This window comes from Anabrus simplex, chromosome 4, assembly GCF_040414725.1.
Source record: "Anabrus simplex isolate iqAnaSimp1 chromosome 4, ASM4041472v1, whole genome shotgun sequence".
Lineage (NCBI taxonomy): Eukaryota > Metazoa > Arthropoda > Insecta > Orthoptera > Tettigoniidae > Anabrus > Anabrus simplex.
In genome coordinates, this window is record NC_090268.1 from 75,310,584 (window position 1) to 75,332,579 (window position 21,996).

The 21,996-nt window shown below is 40.3% G+C and overlaps 1 protein-coding gene across 1 annotated transcript in view; it reads left to right on the plus strand.

The window, feature by feature from the left end:
• Nucleotides 1-21,439, plus strand: part of GCS2beta (glucosidase 2 subunit beta) — a 92,815-nt gene extending 71,376 nt beyond the window's left edge. Inside the window, exons 10-11 of the mRNA XM_067145120.2 lie at nucleotides 12,543-12,686; nucleotides 20,606-21,439. Coding sequence (XP_067001221.2) covers nucleotides 12,543-12,686; nucleotides 20,606-20,743 — 282 coding nt within the window. The 3' untranslated portion in view covers nucleotides 20,744-21,439. The remainder of the gene's footprint in view (nucleotides 1-12,542; nucleotides 12,687-20,605) is intronic.
• Nucleotides 21,440-21,996: the final 557 nt, after the last annotated feature.

A 21,996-nucleotide genomic window follows, 5' to 3' on the forward strand; every position in this document is an offset into this window, starting at 1 on the left:
GGAAAGGCTATTATCATGTAAATGTATAGCGAGAAGGTACGTAACAGGTTACGCTCAGCTTAGCGTCGTTTCCCACGGATGGGAATGGGAAGGATTTGGAAAGGACGTCAGCTGTGGCCTATCGCAAAGGTACCTATCCGGCATTTGGCTGGTGTTGAACATGGGACACCATGCAAATCACTTTCAGGTTGGGCGAGGCAGGACTCGAACCTGCGCTCTTCTGAACGCACGCTACTACAGTCGCGCTTGAGCTCCGCGGAGATTAATGCGTGTAAAATAAATAAGTAGTAGTGTTGCTGCCATCTCACCACGATCAGCTCTGAACATCCCACATAATAAGTCGAGCTGTTTGTCTCCGAATGTCTAATCCATCCCAACCCAAATAATCCAGCATTGGTAATACTGCTCCTTCGCCCGAAGTAACCCAGCACAAAACGAGATACGCTTTGGACTACACACACACACACACACGCACACGCACCCAAGCAAACAGGGCTACATGACCACGCTGTCAAAGCTCTGGAAATGAAATAACAACAAACAGCCACTCTTCTCCGCAGCCTGTGGAGTTTCTTAATCACGTGTAGCGGCTAGCATTCTTAGCTGTCGCCATGGTGGTCCGGGTTCAATTCCCGGCTCTGATAAGCAATTTAATTCTGGTTGGAGGGCTGTATCTATTTCAGTTTTATGCCCCACAAACTGGTTGCATAGATGAACATTTAGAGGACTTCTTAGAGGAAGTGGAGAGACAGATAGAAGATAAGGAAGTGCTATTGATGGGAGATCTAAATGCACAAGTTGGAATGGAAAGACAAGGAAAGGAAGATGTTGTAGGGCCCTTTGGATATGGAAATGTAAATCCAGAAGGTGAGTTGTTGGTGGATTTTTGCATGAGGAATCAAATGATTGTTGGAAAGACCTGGTTTAGGAAGAAGAACAGTCAGAAGATTACAAGGTATGGTTGGGGAGACAGACGAACAAAGACCATGAATTGATTATATAATCATAGAGAAAGAACACCGGAAGAACCTTTTAGATGTAACAGCCATGCCTGAAGAAGCCTTTGGTGGAGATCATAGAGATCATAGGCCGGGTCGGGGATTTTAACCTTAATTGGTTAATTCCAATGGCACGGGGGCTGGTTGTATGTGTTGTCTTCATCATCATTTCATCCTCATCACGACGCGCAGGTCGCCTATGGGAGTCAAATAGAAAGACCTGCACTTGGCGATCCGAGCCCGTCCTGGGATATCCCGGCACTAAAAGCCATACGACATTTAATTTCATAGAGTTGTGATAGGAAAATTGAAAGTCGGAAAGATTGAAAAAACCCCATTAAGAAGAGAGAAAAGAATTAAAGTATGGAAGTTGAAGGAGAAAAATATACAAGAATAATTTCAAAGGGAAATAATACCCTGGTACCCAGGACAGAGGTGGGGAATGTTGGAGATGAATGGAAAAGATTTAAGGAAGCACTGGTGGGATGTGCAGAAAAGGTATGTGGTAGAACATCAGGAAATGTGAAAGACATAGACACTGGTGGAATGATAGGGTAAAGATTAAAGTGAAGGGAAAAAAATGGCATGGAAAGCATGGAAAACATCTCTGAAGAAAGTAGAAGAAAATATGTGGAGGCAAAGAATTTGGCTAAGAAAGTAGTGGAGGAAGAAAAGAGGAAAAGCTGGGCCTTATTCACACAGAAATTGAGGGATAATATGCAGAGCAGCAAGAAATTACTGTATGGTATCTTAAGAAACGAAAAGAGAGATCAAGTAAACACCAGATTTGTGAAGGATGAAGGTGGCATAATATTAACAAAGCCAGAAGAAATAAGAAATAGATGGAGAGAATATTTTCAGAAGCTGCTGAACATAAGAACTGATGACAGTCATTCAATGGACGACCAGGAAAGGCAATTAGTTGATGAAGAAATGGATAAAGAAATTACAATGAATGAAATTGAAATGGCAGTAAGAAAGATGAAGAATGGAAAAACTGCTGGAATAGATGAAATTTCAGTGGAGATGATAAAGGCAGGTGGAGCTGTAGGCCTGCAGTGGACATATCGGGTTCTCAGGAATGTCTGGGAGAATAAGGAGGTCCCTGAGGATTGGCAAAAAGGAATAATCATCCCAATTTTCAAGAAAGGAGATAGGAAAGTTTTGAACTACAGGGGAATTACTCTAATATCCCATGTTGCTAAGATAATGGAAAGGATACTGGAAAGTAGAATAAGGTAGAGGGTTGATAATCAGATACAGGAAAATCAGTTTGGTTTCAGAAGTGCAAGGTCAACAATAGAGCCCATTGTCAATGAGACAACTAATGGAAAAGCAATGGGAGTACGGGAATGATATGGTGATGTTTTCATTCACATTGAAAAGGCATATGACATTGTCCCCAGGACTAAAGTTTGGGACAGTCTGGTGCAAAAAGGAATTGGACAGGGAATAATAAAAATGATCATGGCATTGTATAAGGAGTGTTGTAGTTGCATGCAAACGCAAGTTGGCAGGACAAGTTGGTTCAAAATAACCAGTGGGCTGAGACAGGGAAGTGTTCTATCAAAAATCCAGTTTACAATAGTACTGGATGACATCATGAGAACAGCAAAAGCAGCATATGGAGGAAGGGAAATGAACATGATGTTATTTGCAGATGATATTGTGATTTGGCATTTTGTCAGCCATCTTAAGAAGGGCAAATTTTGATACGACGTGTAGCGTCTGATCCAGAGTGGGCGGCTACACCCAGCGTCTGATCTCCATGTTAGGAGCGGCTGTATTCATACAGGATAAGGCAACGGGTTTGATAGCAGGTAGAGACCCTCCTTGGAGGCAGCTCTACCCAGGGAGTGGCGCCCCTGCCTATGCGAGTCCCAGAGCACGCTGACCCGGTGTGTAGTATCTGGTAAGGGTCCCAGCTCAGGGTTACGAGTGAAGACCTCAACGACATCAACGGCGGAGAGGGTGACCTTCGGTACGGCGGAGATGTTGGAAGAGGCAGCCCTGTACATGGGGATTAATACGTGTACAACACACAAAGGGCACGACGGTTCCACATGTTAGTGGCGGTACCCCGACAGCGTCTGTTCCCCATGTTAGGGGCGGCTGAATCACAACTCACCAACACGTCTGGCAAGCGTGGTGTTTTATTGCCGAACACCTTCCATAAACTCCTATGACTTCGAATTTTCAAACGAAACTACCCCAGGTGAGTAGAGTGAAAGACTCAGAATCTCACACTGACAATACGTCAGTCTGCCTCAAGGATTCTGGGGGAGGCACAAATTCGAAAAGAACGACTAAAAAAGTAAGAATAGCCACATACAACATAAGAACTATGAGACTAGCTGAAGACCTTGAAAGGCTAGAACAAGAACTGCATGACATAAAATGGGATATTCTGGGTATTTGTGAGACTCGCCTTCAAGGAGAAAAAGCTGAGACCCTTCCATCAGGTCATGTCATCTTACGTAATAACGGGGATGCTTCTACACATGGGGTTGCTATTCTTGTCAATAAAAATATCAAAGAATTCATACACAAGATGATTTGTGTCTCTTTCAGAGTGATATATATCGTCCTCAAATTGAATAGTAAATTCTCCATACAAGTCATACATGTCTATGCTCCAACGAGTACTTCTGACGAAGAGGCAGTGGAACAGCTGTATGAAGATATCACCAAAGCGAAAAATTCAGAAAAGACACAACTCTGTATCATCATTGGAGACTTCAATGCAAAAGTGGGTCAAAAGGAAATCGGAGACCCAGAGAACATTGGTACATATGGACTAGGCGATCGAAACGAAAGAGGAGAAAGATTGCTAGAATATCTCACAGCCGAAAATCTTTCTTTAAAAAGCCCATCCAACGAAAATGGACATGGAAGAGCCCCGATGGACAAACCAAGAATGAGATAGATTTTATCCTGACCAACAAGAAGAAATATTGTACAGATGTTACTGTTCTCAATAGATTTGATACAGGAAGCGACCATAGGCTAGTTCGAGCAACCTTTACATTTGACCTCAAACTTGAACGGTCCAAAATGACAAGGGGGTACACTTTTCCAAGAGTAGAGGACTTAGAAACACATCAATCATCATTTCAACAAGCTCTTACCAAAAAACTTAACCCAACAGAAGATTTGAAATACTTGGACGTGAACAAACTTAATGAGAAAATTACAGTCAGTATTCAAAATGCAGCAAAGGAGATCCCATTGAAGAAAACTAATAAGAAGAGCCGACTTTCACTCAATACCATGCAGCTCATTAAGGACAGGAAGACAATGGACAGGGATACAGCAGAATACAAAAATCTTAACAAGACCATTCGCAAGGAAATAAGAAAAGATCTAAGGAAATTTAATAATAACATGATCATACAGACAATTGAAGAAAATAAAAACATGAAGATTTTAAAGAACAGCATGTCTACAGGAAGACCAAAAATTACAAAACTTAAGAACCAAAATGGAGAAATAGTCACAGATAGGCAAAAGATTACTGGAGTTATTAGAGATTTCTACTACAAGCTGTATACATCAACCATTAATAAACCATCCAGTGATGAACAACTAGCCCAGAATTATACACATGAAGTAACACCGAAAGTAACCACTGCTGAGATTGAAAGTGCTCTTAAACAACTAAGGAATAAAAAATCCCCTGGGGAGGATAAAATAACGAATGAAATGCTGAAATTAGGTGGAAGAGATCTGCTAGAAGCCGTGAGAATACTCATGAACAAGTGTATTAACTCTGGAAGAATACCAGAAAATTGGAAAAATGCTGAAGTGATACTTCTCTTCAAGAAAGGTGATAAGGAAAATTTAGAGAACTATCGTCCTGTGAGTTTGTTATCACACCTTTATAAGCTCCTGACTAAAATTGTAACCAACCGCCTCACAAGAGAACTGGATTTTTATCAACCTGCCGAGCAAGCGGGATTTCGTAAAGGCTTCTCAACTGTTGAACACATCCAGACTATTCGTCTTCTTCTGGAGAAAACCACTGAGTACAACATCAAGATTCATCTGGCCTTCATTGATTATAAAAAAGCTTTTGACTCAGTGGAGATCTGGGCAATCATGAAGGCACTTCAAAATGCCATGATAAACTCAAGGTATATAAAGCTTCTGGAAAACATTTATGATCAAGCAACAATGGTAGTCAGAGTGGACGAAGACCTCATCACCAATAAAATCCCAGTTGGCAAAGGAGTTCGACAAGGTGACACAATCTCTCCAAAGCTGTTTACCCTTGCCTTGGAAGATGTATTCAAAACCCTTCATTGGGATAATAAAGGAATAAAAATCAACGGGGTATATTTGAACCACCTGCGTTTTGCCGATGACATTGTGCTCATAAGTGAAAATCTAGATGAGCTAGAAAGCATGATCCAAGAATTAAAAACTACTTCTGCTAAGATTGGTTTGGAAATGAACATTAATAAAACGAAAATACTAAGCCCAGAGAGTCGACCACTTAAAACGGGAAACCAATATATAGAAGCTGTCGATGAGTACATCTATCTTGGACACAAGATAAAACTTGGAAAAGACAACCAACGTGCAGAAATTCCTCGCAGAATAGGTATGAGTTGGACTGCATTCCGAAAACTAAGATTCATCCTCACTAACAAGGATGTTCCAATTAACCTGAAGACCAAGGTTTATAATACGTGCGTGCTGCCAGTTACAACTTACGGTCTGGAAACGATGACTCTGACGAAGGAAAGTGCTCGCAAGCTTCAGCGAACACAACGAGCCATGGAGCGACAGATGCTAGGGATCAGCCTTAGGGATAAGATCCGTTCAGAGGACATCAGGAGAAGAACTAATGTAACAGACATCCTAGAGATAGTAGCAAAACTAAAATGGCAATGGGTAGGACACGTAGCTCGACAAGACTACAACAGGTGGGCCTCTAGGATTGTTCACTGGAGACCATGGGGACACAAGAGAGGCATTGGAAGACCCCTGAAGAGATGGCTCGACGACATAAAGCTGTTGGCTGGAACACGCTGGTTCCAAGTGGCGCAAGACCGAAGACGATGGAAGCACATGGAAGAGGCCTATATCCAGCAGTGGATTGAAATAGGCTAGAAAAGAAGAAGAAGAAGAAGATTGTGATTTGGGGAGAAGATTACAGGAAGGTTCAAGAACAGTCGGATGTGGTGAATGGGAAGATCGAAGAATGTGGATTGAAAATAAGTGTAGAAAAGAGTAAAACTCTTTTGTTATGACTAGAGGAGAGAAAGAAGGTAAAGGTCAGATTAGACTTGCAGGCAAGCCCCTCGAAGTAGTGGAAACGTTCAAATACCTGGGGAGTGAATTAATGGAGAATGCTCGACTGAATGCTGAGATTAATAAGAGGATTCAAGCTGGAAGTTGTTTCTATCATAGTGAAAGAAACATGTTATGGGACAAAGATGTGCCAATGGAAGCAAAGGATACTATGTACAAGATGTATTACTTACCCATAACAACTTACAGAGCTTGGGCAATAACAAAGAAGGATGAGAGTCGAATACAGGCAGCCGAAATGAAGTTCTTGAGGAGTATGATACAGAAGAGTAGAACAGACAAAATAAGGAATGAGAAAATCCGGGAAGAAATTGGAGTGGAAAAAATGAATGATAGAATAGAGAAGAGCCGACTAAGATGGTTTGGGCAGATAAAGCGAATGAGTGACGAAAGAATGCCAAAAAAAGGTGATGGAAATGCAAATCCAAGGAAGGAGAGGCCGTGGACGACCACGATTGAGATGGAACGATACAATCCAATGCAGTATTATAGAAAGAAACCTGGACTGGGACACAGTGTTGGAGGAGGAGTGGTGGAAAGACCGAAGAAAGTGGAGAGGGACCATATTTGCCCCTACCTGGCTACAGCTGGATAAAGGGAAATGATGATGATGATGATGATGATGATGGAGGGCTGTGCCTTGTGAGGCAAAACAGAGAAGATGTGGGTTTGGTACCCGTGTCAGCTATCCTGGAAGTGTTTCCGTGGTTTCCCACCGCTACTCCAAGCAAAGTCGGGATTGTTCCTTACTTACGACAACGGCCACCTCCATCCCAATTTACACCTAATTACAAATACAGTACACTACTACAGACACCACAATAACACAGGTTATCAGACATCTTCTAACAGACATAAAGTACAGTCAAAAAATATGTAGTCATGCACTGTGGAAAAGAAAAAAAGAGAAACCAAGTGAACATAGATGGAGAATGGTTAGAGAATGTAGAACAGTTTACATATCTGGGTAGCATTATTAATGGAAGTAATGAAATCAACCCTGAAATTAATAACAGACTAAGTAAAGGTACGGCGTTTTATCACCAAGTCAGAGAGTTTTTATGGGAAGACAAAGTATCCAACAGAACGAAATTAACATTATATAAACAGTATTTCATACCAATTGTAACATACAGACTGGAAACGCTGGTAACTCGAAAGAGACAGGATAGTAAGATCCAAGCAGTAGAAATGAAATTTTTAAGAACATCGGTTAAAAAGACAAGAGATAGAATTCAAAATATTAAAATCAGAGACAAGCTAAATATAGAACCGTTAGTACAGAAGTTACAGAAAGCAAGACTGAGATGGTTCGGACATGTAAAAAGAATGGGAAAGGAACAGGTAACAAGAAGGGAATTGGAAAGAGACCAGTTGGAAGACCGAGAAGAAGGTGGATGGATCAGATTTGGAAGGACATAAGAGAAGCTGGACTGGATGTGGTGGAAGTAATGGAGCAGGAAAAGTAGGACAGAAAGGAGTGGAGGAGGCTTGTTAACCACGTCCGGGCAACTGCAGTGGGACATTGATGATGATGATGATGATGATGATGATGATGATGATGATGATGATGACTGCATGGATGGCAGCAGGTGGATATCAACTGACACGGACTGGCAACGTGAGAAGGCCTTCAGTTGAATTGTTGGGCGAGTGAACTGCGCATGCATGGAAGATGCCACCAACGGTCAGTGTAAAAAATAAATTTAAAAAAAACACACACCCATTAAAACCGGAATTGCAAATACTCTGGATGTAAATGAAGATGAAGCCCTATGAAATGAGGAAACTAGTGATCCATGAGCAGCTGGTAAAACCAATCCACAGGACATCAGTGATGATGGATACCAGTAGGTGAGTCAAAATGTATAGGTTTGTTTGAAAGAACTACGTTAATATCCAGTAAACGGTTTCAGATATACCCAAAAAAAAAAAAAAAAAAAGTGTATTACCTGAGTGTTCTTAACACATTCACGCCCATCATCTGAGCTGGCTATTTAAAGGGCTGGCCCAGCTATTTCAGCTGTTGGTGGCAGAGCAAACAACAACGAATTATTTTCACAATAAGTTCTAAACTAAACAAGATATGGAAACAAAATTTTCCACATACCTTAATGAAGTCCTCTAGTATCTCTGTAGGGTGTGGTAGGTAATGTCACACTTTCCTGGGTGAATGGGAACACCACACCTTCCACAAAAATAGCGTGTTTCACTAATAATTATATTTTTGAAGCACACTTTGGACCTTCTTGAAGGGAACTTGACTTTATTTGATGGTGGAAACTTCAAGAGAACATGCTCTTTTCTCTTCCCATCGAACCTAAATGGTGGATCCTTGGCCGGTGCCCTTTTTTGCGGCAAAATCGCGGGACGTTGACTTGGAGCTGATGAAGTAGATGGAGCTGAGATGTCGGAGAGAAGTGACTGTACTTGTATGTCGGGTTCACTTTTTTCTTGGAGCAAGTTCCTAACTAATGTTTGCATGAAATTCAGAAATGTTTTTGATTTTTGAGGTTTTGAGTTCTGGAAGAGCTGAAATGCATTAAAAAGTGAGCAGTACAGTAAATTAAAAAAAACCTCTTTCGGCCACTTTATAGTTTTCCTCATGAAAGGATAGAGTGCCAAGTACTGGTCTGCAGTATCAACACCATGCATGTGTTGATTATAGTAGGTCACAGACTCTGGTTTCATCTGTATTTTTCCAGATTTGTTTGTTTCAACCATTTCTGCCGAATGGATGGTGGTTACCATAGTAATAACCTTTTTGTCCCTCAAAGAAACAAGCAATACATCCTCGTCCCTCCTGAAAGTCATTTCCCCCCATTTGAGAATTGCCTGGTGTTCCTTTAGATCTTTCGGTACACCCCTATTTGACCGTATTGTTCCACATACGGCAGTGTTCTGTTCCCGTAATTGTTTCTAGAGTCCAATGCTATTGTAATAATTGTCCATATAGACTGTATACCCCTGGCCAAGATAATTTTCAAGCAGCTGAAAAACTGTGCTTTGTAAATTCGCACCACTTGCATCATATATCATGAGTTTACAGATGTACCCCGTGTTAGACTCGCAAACCATCCTCACCATATATCATGAGTTTACAGATGTACCCCGTGTTAGACTCGCAAACCATCCTCACTAAAATCCCATATTTTATTATTTTACCGGGGTTGTATACGCGGAATCTTAGGCGCCCTCTCTAGGCTAGCATTCCTTCGTTCAAAGCAATTTTCTGTTCGGGGGTATAAAGCTCTGTAAATCTGTCCGAAAGTTTCTGTAAAATGGGTCTGATTTTATACAATCTGTCAGTGCTGCGCTCGTATTCGCTGCAGTCACTAAAGTGGAGAATTGAGAGGATACTTTCGAAGCGATTTCGTGACATTGTTTTTGAGAAAATAGGAGTGGAGAAAATTCGATCTTCTGTCCAGTACATTCTGAGAAATGGTTTACTAATGATGCCGGTAGTGAGCATCAAACCCAGGAACTGTCTCATTTCTGAAACAGTCACCGGACTCCACGTTTGAGCAAGAGAGTGTTTAGAGAAGGGGCGCGGCACAGCACTGATTGCATGACTCACATACAGATTTGTTTGCTTGCATAGGTATTCGAGAAATTCAGCTGTGAGAAATAGATTTACAAATGACATCTCGTTAGTGTTTTCTATTTCAGTATTTATACCTGGTTTAGCAGTAAATTGGATCACAGGGGGGCGATATAGAGGCGAACATTCAGGTACCGGTACTGTGCTTTCTGTCACGTGTCCAGGAGAATCCTTTTCACTGGTATCACTGTCACTTTCAATTTCACTTAGTTCAGGAATCAGTTCATCACCTGAGTCTTCTTTGAAAAGGATGTCAGCAATTTCGTCAACACTTACATTGTCCCTACACACCATGGTTGCACTTCAGAACGTGACTGACTATACACACGCTTGTGCAATCACGAACCAACTATGCAGCTAGTTGGGCCAACGCTAGGCTACCTTCAGAAACAAAACAAAACAAGTGCATTGGGAGGGAAAATCGCCGTGGCCATGTGGTTTCTGGTGAGTAGAAGCATTCATAAGGGTATTACCTTCATCTCTCTCGCACATATTTGTAACCAAAATAGATCCCAGCTGCGTAGGAACGGCTCAAGTTCAAGGTTGCGCTTATCCGGGCTAACTCAGATACGGTCCACAGCATGGTCACGTGCTATAGGCAGTAACTCTGATACGGGCGTGAATGTGTTAATAGCCTAATAGTTTTTTTCTTTTTTTTTTTTTTTTTTTCTGTGCAGTGAAGTGGAAACGGTAGGGGAGTGTGTTTGGCTTTGGTTTGTTGAACAGAAATTGGTGCAAATGTGCTATGCTTACACTAATCAGGTCTGTTTCCTTGTGTTGTGCTGTGTTGTGTTGTGAACTATATGCATCATAGGCGATGCCAAAACGTTTTTTAAAATTCATTCAGTAACATGTTATGAAACATAATAAAATTATCTGTTATGCAAAATTATGACGATTTATTTTTAAAAAGTATTTTAATTACTTCCTGCATATACCTCGCAACCCCCTTCTTTAAGTTTGAATTTTCAGGGAGAATGTGCAAGATGTACACCAGTAAATATGATAATCTTTAAGACTTGTCCAGAATTGTCAGTGATGAATGGGATAAATTGGGCTAAGAATGATGTGATGACCTTGTAGATGGGGTGTCAAGCATTATCCCAGCAAGGGTGTGATCTTGTGGAGAAATGTTTTCCTTTGGTTTGTTGAACAGAAATTGGTGCAAATGTGCTATGCTTACACTAATCAGGTCTGTTTCCTTGTGTTGTGCTGTGTTGTGTTGTGTTGTGAACTATATGCATCATAGGCGATGCCAAAACGTTTTTTAAAATTCATATATCACTGAGCTTTTGAAATACTGTATGTGCAATATGAGCTATTTTAGCAGAATGAAACCACAAGGTCCTTCTGACTAATATTCAGTGAGGAGGGTTAATAAAGAGGAAGGGAAGATGAATATATAATAGATCCACATTTCTCCCCCTTCCGTTCCAGCAGTTTCAGTCTATACCTCACCTTCAGCATCCTTTAACCAAGGCCCCAGGGGCTCTGAACTTTGGAGCGTGGGTTGTTTCTACTTACTTGTGCCAGGCTCCTCACTCTCATCTATCCTATCCGACCTTTCTTGGTCAACTCTTGTTGTTTCACGACCTGACGCTATTAGGTTTCCAAGGGCTAAGGAGTCTTTCATTTTCACGACCTTCATGGCCCTTTTCTTCCTTTGGCTGATATCTTCATTTTTCAAAGTGTCAGATCCCTTCCATTTTTCCCCCTCTGATTAGTGTTATATAGAGGATGATTGCCTAATTGTACTTCCTCTTAAAACAATAATCACCTCCATCACCATCCTTGAACCAACACTCAAGACAGATCATCAACTTGTCTCAGTATTTTCCCCATAATAATTTGTAAAAAACATATTTACAACCTTCACATTGTGAATGTTTTTTTTAAAAAAAGCTCACTACAAGAACAATAATAAACTATGTAAGCCAATATTGTTTCTTTACTCATTTAGCCGGGCTGAGTAGCTCAGATGGTTGAGGCGCTGGCCTTCTGACCCCAACTTGGCAGGTTTGATCCTGGGTCAGTCCAGTAGTATTTGAAGGTGCTCAGATACGTCAGCCTCGTGTTGGTAGATTTACTGGCACATAAAAGAACGCCTGCGGGACTAAATTTCAGCTCCTAGGCGTTCCCATAAACAGTAGTGGGACGTGAAGTTGATAACATTATTATTTACTTATTTAAAGTATGTAATAATAATGATAATAATAATAATTTTCATATAATGTGATTCCAACTACAAAATACTACCATACGTCAAAGACAGAAACTAAGCAAGAAGATAGATTGATTAGAATAATTTAGATTGATAAATTAAGACAAATATGACGGTGTGTGGGAAGATGTAAATTTTGTCCTTAATGATTCTTGAATTTGTCCTCGTCTTGCTTGGTTTTTCTATTGTTTTCCCTTCTCACACAGACTTGTCATTGCGTTTAATCCTATATGTGTGTCCCTGTTGTCCTCGTTACCTTCCAGTCATTCAATCTGTAATGTGTAACTCTTCTCCTAACTTTTTCCATATTTAAGACTTAAACCATTCTGTATGGTCTTCAACAAATTTCTCTCAACCAGTTCATATGTGTGTTTGTTTGACTGATAAGATATTTGTTTCTCTTCAGGCAACTCAAAGATCGAAGTCTGGTGGCTCTGATACGCGTCTTGGTACTTGGAGTGGGTGGGTTGGCCCACAAGGAGATAAATATTTAGTTATGTTGTATGATAAAGGCCAGTCTTGCTGGAATGGACCACAACGTTCAACACATGTAAGTATGCCTTTAATTGGGAATTGTTTGTATAAGTTATTTTATCTGAGGATGGCAAAATATATCCAAGTTCCTGTCTTTCTATGTTAGATTTTATTCGTCATTTGCTTGTTCCTTTTCATTACAGATATCTTTTTTCATTACTTTCTGCAATTTCTTTTGATTACTTCCATCTCAGAAACATTTTATTTATCTTACTGCCTGAATCCTTGGTAACAAATCTTACTATTCTTCTTTTTATTACTGGCTTGAAGAGAATACATAGTCTTCTCTATAGGGATTCCGTTCATTTTCAACCTTTTCCATTTGAAGTGTTATTCTTGCACCGTGTTGCCTTCGCTGCCCCTTAAACATATGCATTGATCTAAACCCTATCTCAAATTACCTGGGGGGGGGAAGTTGGAAGAGCTGGAAGAGCTTACCTTTTGTTAAAGTATTACTCATTTAAAGAATATAATTTTCATGTAATGAGATTGCAAACAAAATATTACTATACATCATAGACAGAAAGGTAGACTAGACGTTAGATTTATTAGTAATGTCATTTCTGTGTAAATATTGTATATGTACGTCATCTTTATTCTATTTAGCTACACTTTTTACTTCAAAAAGCTGTCAAGTTTCAGCAAATCTTAATTGAACTTGTGCATTAAAGTTTTTTTTTCTTTGAAAAGGGGAAGTGTCAAATGCGGAACAGCCATTGGACCAAGTAGTCCATGCTCATTTACCGTATAATCCCGAATACCACCCGCACTTTTTTCCCCAAAATATTGGTTCTAAATCTTGGGTGCGGGTCGTATTTAAGCCTTCATTCTCGTAAATATTTACTATGTTTACATGGAGTATTGAAACAGATTTGAATACGGTTACCATATGCAGTATATTGTACCACATGTAAACGGGCATTCAGGTCTTATTGTGTTTTAGTTGCGTTCTAGAAAACAAGCTCGATTTTTTTCTCAATACAGTTACAGTGGCATGTAAAAGCGAAATGTAAGGTAATGAAATACGGTAAATCAAAGAATATGGGTATATATGCGGTAAATATGAAAGCCGCTGCTGCGGATGCTCAATCATCGTTTGTTTCACAAGTGTTGTTGGCATGCTGCATGTGCGAATAGCTGATCTCACGGGATATCGTACTTTGCGAGAGTAGAGACTGTTGGTTACAGAAGTCTACCTCACTCACATTTAAGTTCTGCAACTGTTCCTTAAAAGTGCTGTCTTGATAGTAAGAGATGGATTCAAAACTGCGTCTGCGGTCATTTTTCTGTGCGTGAGAAACTTAAAGTTGTAAGTGAAGTTGAAATATACGGAAATCGAACCGTTGGCAGAAAGTACGATATTGATGATTCGTGTATTCGTTATTGGCGGAAGAAGAAGGAAAACTTCTAAAAAGTAACGGCGATCGTAGAGCGTTCCGCTGGCGGAGTGCAGTGTTTCCGGAAATTGAAGAACGACTCCACAAATTTGTGATAGAAAAACGTGAGTTAGGATATGGTATTTCTAGTGAAATGTGTCAATTGAAAGCACTAGAGATCTCAAAAGTACTCAAAACACAGGGTTTTATTGCAAGCCGCGGATGGATCCGAAACTTTTATCATAGAAAGGGATTGTGCATTCGGAGACGTACGTCAATTTCACAGCATCTCCCTGGGGCGTATGAAGAAAAATTAACGGCCTTTCAGCGTCACATTATTCATCTGAGGAAGCAAAATTCTTATTTGCTGTCGCAAATTGGGAATGCTGACCAGACACCTGTCTATTTTGAAATGCCGTTGGAAAATATAGTGGATACGAATGGTTCCAAAAGTGTAACCATCAGAACAGGTGATGACGAAAAGCAATGATGCAAGGTGATGTGCGTATTAGCGGATGGAACCAAACTCCCTCCATATGTGGTTCTGAAAAGGAAAACACTTCCGAAAGGAAACTTGCCGTCCGGTGTTATTGTTAGAACACAGGAGTCCGGCTGGCTGGACAGTGCGTTAGTTGAGGACTGGGTGAAGTGCGTTTGGCAACGTCGCCCGGGAGTTTTGTTACAAAAACGAAACATGCTTATTTTGGACAGTTACCGAGGACATACAACTGACGCCGTAAAAGATATGATGAAAGGAAAAACCGATCTTGCGATAATTGCCGGAGGACTCGCTTCTATTCTACAGCCGTTGGATGTGTGCGTGAACCGGCCTTTCAAAACTGCAATGAAACATTTGTTCACCGAATGGATGTCTGACGGTGATCACGCGTTAACACCAGCCGGGCGAGTGAAGAGGCCTGAAGTGAGACTAATATGCAGCTGGATTGAGACCATATGGGCGCGCATTCCCCATGATTTAGTGTCCAAAAGCTTTAAGAAATGTGGAATTTCAAATTCAGTGGATGAAAGTGTGGAAGGATGCCAGCGACTAAAGTTCTTATGGTGAAACTTCAGATGACGGTGAATTGTGAATGATCGGAGTATTGGACCGATTTTATTTATGATTTTTGTGATGATTTTATTAATTGTAAGCTGTTTGAATTTATATTTGTGGTACGAGGGCTATTTTTTTTTTTTTTTCAAGGTCCGATCGGTCGCGACAGTCAAACGCCCGCGAATATATGATGAACCGCTGCGCAGATGTGTTGCGCAACGTCTTTGAAATGACCGTTACGCGCCTCACCTCAGTCCCGTCAGTAGTGAACGTGCAGCGCGCTCGTAAACATGGCTACAACAATCGCTTCGCCCGCCAAGTGTGAAGTGCGCGGTGTAATTCGATTTCTTCAGGCTGAGGGGTGCAATGCAGCCGAAATTCATCGCCGAATAAGTCGTGTGTATGGTGAAACGTGCATGAGCGACAGCAAAGTGCGACAATGGCGCAGGAACTTTACAGCAGGGCGTACAGACGTCTATGATGCAGGCGGCCAGGGAAGGAAGCGTGTGTCAACCGATTGTTCAGCGTGTGGATCAGGCAATTCGAGAAAATCGTCGGTTCACAATTTCTGTGTTGAGTGCTTCGTTTCCTGAAATTTCCAGGTCAGCTATCTACACAATTGTGAGTGAGACACTTCAGTACCGCAAACTTTGTGCGAGATGGGTTCCGAAGATGCTGTCTGACCGTCACAAAACACAGCGAATGGGCGCCGCTTTAGCGTTTCTCCAGCGCTACCATGATGAAGGACCGGATTTTTTGAACAAAATTGTCACAGGGGACGAGACATGGGTTCATTTTGAAACGGAAGAAACAAAAGAGCAATCCAAACAGTGGATGCATTCGCACTCCCCGAGTAAGCCAAATAAATTCAAGCGAACATTCTCCAACAGAAAGTGTATGGCTACTGTGTTCTGGGACCGGAAAGGAGTTCTGTTGGTGGAATTCATGCAACGTGGGTTCCACCATCACTGCAGCCGCATACTGTGCGACTATTCAACGTCTATGACGGGCAATTCACAATAAGCGGAGACGGATGTTGTCATCAGGCATTGTCCTCCTCCATGACAATGCTCAGCCGCACACTGCAGCTGCCACCACGAACCTCCTGCAGCGTTTCCAGTGGGACGTTTTCGATCACCCAGCATACAGTCCGGACCTGGCTCCATCAGATTTTCACCTCTTTGCTCACATGAAACGCTGACTAGGAGGACAGCGTTTTGACACCGACGAGGCGTTGCAGACCGGCGTACAAAGATACAGGCGCAGGCGGCGACGTTCTATCAAGAGGGCATTGACAAGTTGGTACCACGTTACGATAAATGTCTCAGTCTGCGAGGCGACTATGTTGAAAAATAGCTGTGATGTATCAGTAAGTGTTACTAATAGAAAAATGTCAAATTTATACTGCTGTTTCATTTCGTGACCAATCGGACCTTGAAAAAAAAAAATAGCCCTCGTATATTTGAAGAAAATGAAATAAGTAAGTTATTTGATTTTTTTTTTTTTTTTTGCATATTTTGCCGTCTCAAATTTATAGTGCAGGTCTTATTCGGTGGCGGGTGGTATTCAGGATTATACGGTAACTAACATCTGATCCACGTGCAGGAATACCCCTCTGTTTATTGCAGTGTGATGGTGTTCTTGGTGTGCTAGTGAATTTGTTATTATTACAAGTTTCTTTCTTGTTAATTTTTAGTAATATAACATCAGTTAAGTTGGTACTCAATCTTTGTTTAGGTATTTAGGTTTTAGTTAACTGTTAATTTAACCTTTTGTTGAAGTTCCATGCACAGTGAAGTGCTTGCCACTAAAAGCATATGAGTTCCTATATGAGAAGTGGCCTCCCTTGTGAATCATGTAACCTTGCCACGGTCGGGAGGCTTGCGTGTCCCAGTAAAGCAGGTAGCCTAGCCATAGGTGCAACCATATCGGATGGGTATCTGTTGAGAGACCAGACTAACGAATGGTTCATCGAAAGGGGGGTAGCAGCCTTTCGGAAGTTGCGAGGGCGGCTGTCTAGATGATTGACTGATATGGTCTTGTAATTATTACTTAACTTGGCTTAGCTATGTTGATACTGCTACAACGGCTGAAAGTAACGGGAAACTACAGCCGTAATTAACTCCCAAGGACATGCAGCTCTCTCTGTATGAGTGATGTACTAATGACGGCTTCTTCCCGGGTATAATATTCCGGAGGTAAAATAGTCCCCCATTCAGATCTCAATCATCAGGAAGATGGATACTGATATTCTGCAAGTCGGTGCATGGAATGTTACAAGTTTGAATCGTTGTGGTAGGTTAGAGAATCTGAAAAGGGAGATGGATAGACTAAAGTTAGATGTAGGTGGTTTATTGAAGTACGTTGGCAGGAAGAGCAGGATTTTTGGTCAGGCAACTACAGAATTATCAACACAAAATCAAACAGGGGAAATGCAAGAGTTGGTTTAATAATGAATAAGAAAATAGGGCAGCAGATAAGCTACTATGACCAGCATAGTGAAAGGATTATTGTTGTCAAGATAGACACCAAGCCAATGCCCACCACAATAGTGCAGTTCTCTGTGCCTACTAGTTCAGCGGACGATGAAGAGAAGAGATAGAAGATTTAATACAATATGTAAAAGGTAACGAGAATCTAATTCTGAAGGGAGACTGGAATGCAGTAGTAGGCCAAGGAATAGAAGGTAGCATAGTAGGAGAATTTGGATTGGGGCAAAAGAAGAAGCCGGCTGGTTGAATTCTGCACTGATCATAATTTAGCCCTTGCTAACACTTGGTTCAAACACCACAGACGACGGCTGTATTCACGGACAAGACCTGGAGACACTGGAAGGTATCAAATAGACTTTATTATGATTAGGCAGATTCGGAAACCAGCTGTTGGATTACAAGACTTTCCCAGGAGGCAGATGTGGACTCTCACCAGAACCTGTTGGTCATGAAATGCCATCTGAAATCGAAGAAAGAAATTCAAGGAGGTGGGATCTAGACAAGTTGAAAGAAAAAAGTGTGAGGGATTGTTTCAAGGAACATGTAACACAAGGACTTAATGAAAAGGCTGAAGGAAACACAGTAGAGGAAGAATGGACAGTCATGAAGAATGAGGTCAGTAAGGCTGCTGAAGGTAAGTTAGGAAAAAAGAAAAGATCAATTAAGAAACAATTTATAACTTAAGAGATACTACACCTGATTGACGAACGATAAAAGTACAAGAACGCAAAAAATTAGGAGGACAGAAAATGATACAGGCGAATGAAGAATGAGGTAGATAGAAAGTGCAGGACAGCTATGGAAGAATGGCTGAAAGAGAAGTGCAAGGAGCAAATCAAAATCTCTTTATTTGCAAATGAGGTGTCTACCTCGGTGGCAAATGGTACACTAAAATACATTATTGTCAAGCACTAAATTTTAAATTAACAAGAGACGAAGAAAATTTTCCTAGAATACAATATTATACAATTTACGCTAATAATTTGTTCTATTAAACACACACATCATCCTTAATAAATTTATATTGTTTACAAAATTCTACTTATAATATCTTACAAACATAGTCAACTCATATACAGTATGTGAAATTACAGGATGTTGAAGGTTGTATGGTCCTAGGAAAGATAGATACTGAAAATGAAAATGAAAATAAAGGAAGCCTTTGGAGAAAGGAAAACTGAGTGTATGAATATTAAAAGCTCAGACAAAAAGCTCTTCTAGGGAAAGAAGACAAGTCAGAAAGATGGCAGGAACACATCCAACAAACAGCTGTATCAAGCTTAAGAAGTAGATGATAGGGTTCTGGAACAAGAAGAGGCTGTTGATGCTGACGACATGGGAGACCCAATTTTGAGGTGAGAATTTGACAGAGCTTTGAGAGATGTAATAGTAACAAGTCACCGGGAATTGATGACGTACCCTCAGAATTGGACTGCCTTAGGAGAAACCAGCATGGAGGGGTTATTTCATTTAGTATGTAAGATGTATAATACAGGAGAAGTGCGTCTGATCTTAGAGGACCGAATTGAGAAGGACAAGCCCACGTGCACAGCTGTCGTAGATCTAGAAAAGGCATTCGATAATGTTGATTGGACCAAGCTGTTTGAGATTCTGAAGGTGATCAGGATCAGACACCAGGAAAGGAGGATTATCTACAATCTGTCCAAAAGTCAGTCTGCAGTGATAAGAATCGAGGGCTTTTAAAAAGAGGCAGCAATCTAGAAAGGAGTGAGGCAAGCCTGCAGTTTGTCACCACTCCTCTTCAATGTTTACATAGAACAGGCGATAAAGGAAATCAAAGAGGAATTTGAAAAGGGAATCAAAGTCAAAGGAGAGGAGATCAAAACCCTGAGATTTGCTGATGATGTTATTTTATCTGACTGCAAAAGATCTGCAGAAATTGCTGAATGGTATGGACAGAGTCTTGGAGAAAGAATAAGTCCAAAATAAAAGTAATGGAGTGCGGTCAAACAAGGTCAGGTGATGCAGGAAATATTGAAGACCTTTCTTAAGAAAAGAAATTTGCTCACTTCGAACATTGGTATAGGAATTAGAAAAGATGTTTTTGAAGACTTTCATCTGGAGCGTGGCATTGTATGAAAGTGGGAAACATGGATGATAAATAGTTCAGAAAGAAAGAGAATAGAAACTGTTGAAATGTGGTGTTACAGAAGAATGCTGAAAGTTAGATTGGTAGATAGAATCACAAATGAAGAGATACTGAATCGAATTGGTGAGAGGAGATTGATTTAGCTAAATTTGAGCCGAAGAAGAGATAGAATGATAGGGCACATCTTAAGACACCCAGGTCTTGTACAGTTGGTTTTTGAGGGAAGTGTAGGTGGTAAGAACGGTAGGGGTAGGCCAAGATACGAATATGAAAAGCAGATTAGAGCAGATGTAAGATGTAGTGGTTATATAGAAATGAAAAGTTAGCACGGGATAGGGTGGCATGGAGAGCTGTATCAAACCAGTCTGTGGACTAATGACTCAAACAACATGAGAAGTGGGAAAAACAGTGTGTTCTTAATGATTTTAATAAGTTTTGTGGCCCAAATCCTTGTAGTACTCTTGAGAATGTCACTACTGGCATTTCTAGGACCAGGACAAGAAAGGAACTTGAAACCATAAGAAGAGTTTCACCAAAAAGCAGAATGAAGTTATTGGACAAGTATGATTCTTTTACAGTGGACACAAAAGAGATGCAAAGTTCACAAGTTTTTCTTCAGAAAAGAAATAGAATCGACAAGATCTTAGATTTTCTGAACAGTGATGAAACCTTGCTTTTGTTGAAATCCCCGACCCGGCCAGGAATCGAACCCGGGACCCTCCAGACTAAAGGCCAGCACGCTAACCATTTAGCCATGGAGCCGGACAAGTGCAACATTAAACCACTAGGAAAAGAACACTTCTATAGTGACCATAAATTTTTTAATGTAGGCATGTGTAGAATAAAAGAAAGACCTCGATTTTTGAGTGTGCATATTGATTACCATTCACCTTTTCTTTGCAGGTTAGATTGTCATGTGGTACTGAAAATGCTATCACATCTGTTAGTGAACCCAACAGATGTGAATATTTGTTTGAGTTTGTGACACCAGCCATCTGTCATCCAGGTGAAGTTGCAGAACCACCACATGATGAATTATAGGAACTAATATTGTAGCATGAAACTTAAAAATAAATTGTTGTTTGGACCTAGAATTAAATTGTCAACAGTGTTATGAAGAGAAAGAAAAGAATCGGTGTTAGTTCTCTGGTGGATTGCACAATGACAAGGAGCTCAATAATTCTTTTCATGTGTGGACAAATGATAGAGCAGGGCAATTTATTCCAATTTTATGATCTTATAAGATGGTATAAGTGTTGCAAAACTGTGTGATATATTAAGAGCATTGAACAAGCTACAATTTTGTTCATTGCTTCTAGTTGTTCTTTTTTTTTTTTTTATTTATTGTAGTCTGTTGATGCTCTTAGAATGTATTTATGTATGGCATAATCTGTTTTCCTGTCAGTGACTGTCTGTTCCATTTGTTACTTCCATTGTGAGGAGAGATTTGTATGAATTATTTGATGTACCAATATAAGAGAATACCATTCAGAGTGTTTCAGCTGTACTTAGACTTACTGTGGACCAGATATCTGATGCATTTGATTATTACTTTATATGTGTATTTTTACAAATGAAATTTGTCAGATTAGGCTGTACTTCTTAATTCTGATGTGTGTAATGATTTTTATTTCCTTGTTGCACTGTGGACGAAACTTAAATGAAAAAATGTACATCCTTGTGGCAATGGTTGAGGATTTCGTAATGTTATTGAATAAATGTGTTTTGTAAAATGTTCATTGGATGAATTTTCCTTTGAAGAAAAATTTCTCCAATGGGAGATTGTTGACATGTATCACACAAGGAATTTATGGGACCTAAGATGGAGACAATTGTTAAGCATTTCATACAATGACATCTCACTTATGTTTGTAACAAATTTCAACGTTTCTATACATTATTTTGTTAAATTCATAAGTGGGTTAATACCTGTTTTCTTGAATGATGTTTGGGGCATCACATTTATGATGTGGACAATAGAAATATAGCATGTGTCGTTCATAAGTATTCTTCTTGCTTAATAGTTTCTTCTGACTATGTTAAGAACCTCTACTATCCCATGGAAGGGAGTGAGGAAACATATATTACTAATGGAGATTGTACTTGTCCTTTTGCGTTTTTGTGTTTGTCCCTGTGTCCTCTTTTTATTACTCTTTCTTCCCACACCAACTTATCATTGTGTTTTTGTGTGTTCCTTTCATGTCTCAACATCTTGAAAGACTAGATAGAGATAGGAAGTTCATATTCACAGGACATGTACATTAGTATGTTCTGAAGAAATGATTAGCATTTGA